This window comes from Nomascus leucogenys, chromosome 6 (genome assembly GCF_006542625.1).
Source record: "Nomascus leucogenys isolate Asia chromosome 6, Asia_NLE_v1, whole genome shotgun sequence".
NCBI lineage: Eukaryota > Metazoa > Chordata > Mammalia > Primates > Hylobatidae > Nomascus > Nomascus leucogenys.
The window spans coordinates 61136625-61143024 of NC_044386.1; the positions used below are offsets into that span (position 1 = coordinate 61136625).

The window sequence follows — 6400 nt, forward strand, 5'->3', positions numbered from 1 at the left end:
TCCCAAATAGGGACAGGCACTGGCTTAGGAGAGGCAGAGGGGGGTTGATTCTGGGAAGAGGTTGTTTTCTTATTAGAGAGTTACAGCAGATGCCATTAGTCGTGAGCACCTGTTCCTTTGGAAAGTAAACAGGTCCTCCTGCCCCCACCCTGCCATCCATCCCTCTGGGAGTCTGACCTCTGGGATTCTACCAGGCCCTGGCTGTAGGGTGAGGTGAGGGGGCCTGATCATTTACTGGGCTAAGGCCTAGCATTGATCATCCTGCTCCCTACATCACTACAGACTGGATACACTGGGGCAGACCACCTATACCCCAGGGCGGTGCCCTATCTTCAACCTTTCTGCCAGGCACTGGGCTGTAAAGGTGAGGATTCGGGCCTAGAGGAACTCACTGACCCAGGCATGTGCACGTAAGCCAGAGCCAGAGCCCAGTGGAGCCCAATGGGCAGCCCCCAGATTTTGCTGATGACTGTACAGGAGAAGGAAAAGCTGTCTTGCCCTCGCCTCTGGGCCAGGTCACGCAGAGTCTCTGGGCTCCCAGTCTGGAGCTGGGTAGCCCAGGAATGGGGAAGGCAATGCAATCCTGCCCCTGGAGAGGCCTCTGCATAGCAGACTGGGGCCTTCCCATGTGGCCAGGCCTGGATACCCGCCTCCCTGCTTTCCTCCCCAAAAGGCAAGGTGTCCCTTAGGCAAACGCCATCTCTGGGCCCTGGAGATGAGTTAGTCTCTGGCTGCAGGGGATGTATAGAGGAAGAGTTGACGCCCTCCCTTGGGGTACTGGGGCAGGTGAAGGACACCTGGGTTCCATCACTGCTGTGTATCTATGGGACTGGGGCAAGGTTCCCTTCACCCATCATGCCTCAGTTTCACCTTTTGCACAAAGAGAAGGGTCCCTACCCCTTTCCCAATTCCATTGCTGACTCAGACTCGAGTCCCCTGCTGACTCACCCCGCCCCCTGCATCCCCTGAGCAGCCCTCTGGATCTCCCAGACACATGCCACCAGGCCCAACCCTGCCAAGCTGGTGCAACGTGACAGCGTGAGGGGGCTGGTGACACTTGAGGAAAGAAGGGGCCTGGGAGGGAGGCAGTTGCAGACAGAGTGGCAGACCACACTGAGGCATCTTGGGGAGGGAGCCCTTTTGCCAGCCTGGGGCCTGCTGGGGGGACAGGCCCAGCAGGTGGGACGGGAGGGGAGAGGAGGGGAGGGGAGGTGAGTATGATGTGCCTGCCTGCCCCCTGCCTGCCTGGGCTCCATCTCCTGTCAGCCTTCAGCTCCCTAAGCGACAGCTTCTAATTCCGGCTGTTGGTGCCTCTGTGCTCTGCAGCAGAGTCTCAGCTTTTTTTCAGCTTTGCTGTTTCTTTTCTGTTCAGAACATACTGAGCCCATAGGGAAGTCAGAGCAAAGGCTCCAGGGCTCGAGACCTGGCACCACCACCCCCTTCCTGCCATGGGAACCAACTGCTCCTTCCAAAGGGTACCCAGCACAGCACTTTCTGCCCCAACTCTTCTTCCCTGGAACTGTCTCAATCCACTACGGGGGAACAGGGACAGAAATGAAGCTCAGTTGTCTCAGGGAGGAGGGGCTCTTCAGGACCAAGAAAGTGCCCATTCTGGGTTTCTACTGCTTCTCTCCTCCACCTGGGGGGTGTGAGTCATGGCTTGTCAGGCTGGTGGGCCACACACAGGTTCCAGGGGTACACCCTCCTCTGACCTTGGAAATAGAAGGGAAGAAAGCAATTTCCCTCACACTGCTGAAAAGAGAAGTTGAGTCATAAAGCGAAGAAGAGCCTTTCTTCTGCTGAGTAAAGAAGGAGAGCATTCCTGCCCAGTTACTGGGGGTGGAGAGTCTCTACCCATTCCTGGGGGCCACCCCAGAAGGGGGTGGGAGCAGCTTTGAGGGCTGCACTCTAAATAACTATGCAGCTCTAGAAAACAAAACAAAACAAAAAAAATGAAATAACTATGTAGCTCTTTCCCTGACACTCTCTAACTTGTTCTTGTGTAAAGCAGGCAGGGCTGGTATTTATCAGTTTCATTTTGCAGCTGAGAATATGCAGGCTTGGAGCCACACTGCTAGTAAATGCCTTCAAGCTGGGACTTAACGCTGATGTCAGATCTGTGGCCTTTACATGACACCAGGAAAGAAAATTGGCAGAGCCCTGACCAAAGGCTTAACAAATGCAAAAAGAGAAAAGGGGGGGCTTCATAGTGGATGCAGGTACACATCACATGCTCCTCACGTGACAGAGGGGAGTGGGAGCCTCTGCTCCATGGCCTGGGCGCCAAATTCAAGACGGACATCCCTGGAGCCTGGGAGCTGGAGAGAGGCAAGAGGTTCAGAGTGCAGGGCCATGAGCCCACTTTGCCACGCCTATCTATGCCCAGTACCTTTCCCCAGGCATCTCCTACTGCAAAGCATCTGCTCAGGCTGAGAACACCATCATTCTTCCCTTATTTCCTGTCTCTGATAGGAAGGGACCCCTTAAAGCAGCCCTCAGTAGTGTCCCCTGAAGGTTTATCCTGCTTCCAAGCCTTTGCCTCTAGAACCTGTCTGGAATTACTTCCTTTTTTTTTTTTTTTTTTTTTTTTTTGAGACGGAGTCTCACTCTGTCTCCAGGCTGGAGTGCAGTGGCGTGATCTCAGCTCACTGCAACCTCCGCCTCCCAGGTTCAAGCAATTCTCTTGCCTCAACCTCCCAAGTAGCAGGGACTACAGGCGCATGCCACCACGCCCAGCTAATTTTTGTATTTTTAGTAGAGACAGGGTTTTACCATGTTGGCCAGGATGGTCTCGATCTCTTGATCTCGTGATCCGCCCATCTTGGCCTCCCAAAGTGCTGGGATTACAGGCGTGAGCCACTGCACCCGGCCTGGGATTCCTTCCTTCTTTCTTTTGCAGCTAGATCCCGCACATCCTTGAAGTCCTATCTTTAAAAGGTCCATCTTTTCATCCAAGGACTGTGTTGGTACGTATTTAGCAGATGTATTCAGCCCTCAGGTGACAACGTCCATTTTTTAAGTCCCAGTGTTGTCTTCTTAAGAGGGGGAACGTCTCGCATCCAGAACCGAGCCTCTGTCTCTCTCTTACCCGCTGCCGGCAACAAAATGTGCGGCTCATGAAAAGTCTCAGTAAATTCTGCAGCTGATACCTGCTTCACTCCTTACTTTACAAATATCCATTCCAACCCTATTCACTCCCTCCCCACCACCCACACCCAGGCTCTGAGGCGCCCTAACTCCGCTCTGCCCAGGCCTGTGTATCATCCCCTCCTCCTCCAGGACCGAGGGGGACCTGCTGGCCGGAGGGAGAGGAGATGTAGTGGTTTCTCCAAGCATCTTACGGAAAATGGAACTTGTGCTCGCCTCCTCTCTTTAGGGGTCAGCCAGTGGTCAGGGCCAGAACCCTGTGGCCTGGGGGTTGTTTTGTGCTCAAGGGAGAAGCGAGGGGCAGGGAGCCTCGCGTGGGTCCCTAGCTTTTTCCAGGGTGGCGGCGCCAGGGAACTCCTACCATGCCCGCGGCAGTCCCGGGTCCTAAGGAGCCCCTTCCCGGTCTGGGCCTCTACACTCCCCGCTAGGCAGCCACCGGGAGCTGGCACGCGGGCGCGTTGTCGGGGTTGGAGACGTCTGAAATTGGAGAGCGCACTCGGCCCCCACCCCTCGTTCCCAGGGAGCGTGTGCGGGAGGAACAATTACGTGTTAGTGCGTGATTCTCTGCACTTCAAGTGGCAGTTCCCAGCCAGACTGAGCGCCCCCAACCCGCGGCACGTATACCCCCTCCCCCAGATTACTCCTCATCCGCCTTTCGCTGCCACCCCTAGCTCGCGCGTGGTCCAGTTCTGCGCTCATGGGGTCCCACTTCCTTTCACCCTGGACCGCTGGGGGCAGCTTTCAGTCTTCCCCGACGAGCCCGAGGTCCCGCCAGTTTCTAAGGAGCCCAGGGCACCGACTCGGGTGGGGGCGGAGGGCGGGGAGAGAAGACTGCGACTTTGGGATTGGCCCGGTCGGGTGCATGTGGCCCCCGGGCGAGCAGCCCCCGCCCCCGCCCCGCAACCGCCGCCGCATTCCCAGGGGAGCGCGGAGGAGGAACCGCTCCCCGACTTCGTGGCCCACGAAGGGGTGGGGGTCAGGAGCGGTCTCCCCCACCCCGTCCGTCTCTGCCCTGACGGCGCAGTCCGCTCCCAGGACAGCCATTGCCATGGAGACCCCCGAGGCTATAAAGTCAGGTATCTAGGCGGGCGGCAGCTCCCGCGCCGCTGAGCCCCCCAAGGAAGGAGCAAGCGCCCTGGCGTGGCCCGGCCCCCGCGGGAGGGGAGGAGGCGGAGGAACGGCGCCAGCAGCTTGAGGAGCGGCGCGCCCCGCCAGGGCTGGAGGCAGGCGTGCACGGCGGGCGCCACCGTCGCTGCGGGGGAGCGGGGGCTGCCCGGGGTGCGGGTGAGTGGCACGGCGGCTCCAAACCACGAGGACTGAGGGGCGCCGGACACGGGGAAAGCGGCTGGAGACTCGGGAGAGGGTCGAGCCTTGGCTCCCGACGTCTGGTGGCGGGCCAGGAGCGGAGCCTGGAGTAGCGAGCAATCAACACCTCCAGGCGGGAGGCCCGGGGAAGGAGCGGCGAGACGCCAGGCGTGCGGCCCAGGAGCGGCGGGGCAGTCGGAGCCTCCCAGACACCGGAGTAGGAACCTCGGGACCCTCGGCTGCAGCCGCCCACGCGCGGAGTGAGAGGTATCAGAGCGCCGGCGGAGGCCGGAGCCCCGCGGGGCGCGAGAACAGGGGCGCCCCCGTGCGGAACTGCCAGGCTGCCCGGGCGAGGCGGCCGGGGCCATGCTCAAACCCAAGGACCTGTGCCCCCGAGCGGGGACGCGCACCTTCCTGGAGGCCATGCAGGCGGGCAAAGTGCACTTGGCCCGCTTCGTGTTGGATGCGTTGGACCGCAGCATCATCGACTGCCGCGCGGAGCAGGGCCGTACGCCGCTCATGGTGGCAGTGGGGCTGCCCGACCCCGCGCTGCGCGCGCGCTTCGTGCGGCTGCTGCTCGAGCAGGGTGCTGCCGTGAACCTGCGGGACGAGCGCGGCCGCACCGCACTCAGCCTGGCGTGCGAGCGAGGCCACCTGGACGCCGTGCAGCTGCTGGTGCAGTTCAGCGGTGACCCCGAGGCGGCCGACTCTGCGGGCAACAGCCCGGTGATGTGGGCGGCGGCCTGCGGCCACGGGGCGGTGCTCGAGTTCCTGGTGCGGTCCTTCCGCCGCCTAGGCCTGCGCCTCGACCGCACCAACCGTGCGGGGCTCACCGCGCTGCAACTGGCTGCCTCCCGCGGCCACGGGACCTGTGTGCAGGCCCTCACCGGGCCCTGGGGCCGCGCCGCCGCCGCTGCTGCGGCTCGGGGCTCCAACTCCGATAGTCCCCCTGGCCACCCGGCCCCCGCGGCCAGCCCCGAGCGTCGACGACCCAGCCCCCGCCGCCTCCCGCGGCCTCTCCTGGCGCGCTTTGCGCGAGCGGCGGGCGGCCACGGCCACGGCGGCGAGGCTGGCTCAGCGGGCAAGAATTCGGGCCGGCACCGGGCGCAGGGCAGCGAACGGCCCGAGCTGGGTCGTAGCATGAGCCTGGCTCTGGGTGCGGTAACCGAGGAGGAGGCGGCCCGCCTGCGGGCTGGGGCCCTGATGGCCCTACCAAACTCGCCCCAGTCTTCGGGGACTGGGCGGTGGCGCTCACAGGAGGTGCTGGAGGGAGCGCCCCCAACCTTAGTGCAAGCCCCCATTGGCCTCAGTCCCCACCCGGAGGGCGGCCCCGGCTCTGGCCGCCTGGGTTTGCGCCGACGCTCCACAGCCCCAGATATCCCCAGCCTGGTCGGGGAGGCGCCAGGGCCCGAGAGTGGCCTGGAGTTAGAGGCCAACGCTCTGCCTGTCTCGGTGCCTGGGCCGAACCCTTGGCAGGCGGGCACCGAGGCTGTGGTGCTGCGTGCTCAGCGGTAAACGGCGCCAAGGCCCGAGGCCTGCTTCCCCCACCCTCCCGTTTCTACTCCATTGGTATTTCTCCCTTCTAGGTCCCTCACCTTTTCGGCAGCCGCCCCCCGCAGTCCATTTTGGAACCTGCCTCCCTGCCAAGGCGAGACCTTCACCAGCCCTCCACCAGAAATAAGGGACCTCCATCTTCTTTTTTGTGCTCCTCGGTATTCCCTGCCTAGGTCTAGAGGTGTCGATTGACTGGTTCCGTAGGCTACAGCCAGGAAGGTGGATTCCCCCTCCCCAGCCCTCAGGCTCAGTCCTGGGTCGGCCTAGCCACCTGTCGCTCCTGTGCGGTCCCCCTCCCCTCGCTGGGTTTCCCAACAACTGGGCAGCCAGGCAAGTAGAAGGGTCCACCTTGGAGAATAAAGACCCAGCCTCCCCACTCTCTGCCTACTGATGC

The 6400-nt window shown here is 61.9% G+C and overlaps 1 protein-coding gene across 1 annotated transcript; it reads left to right on the forward strand.

The window, feature by feature from the left end:
• The first annotated feature begins 4818 nt into the window (after window positions 1-4818).
• ANKRD63 (ankyrin repeat domain 63) lies at window positions 4819-5967 on the forward strand. Its single transcript, XM_004092962.2, has one exon. The coding sequence runs from the start codon at window positions 4819-4821 to the stop codon at window positions 5965-5967; it is 1149 nt and encodes a 382-aa protein (XP_004093010.2).
• The last annotated feature ends 433 nt before the right edge of the window (window positions 5968-6400 follow it).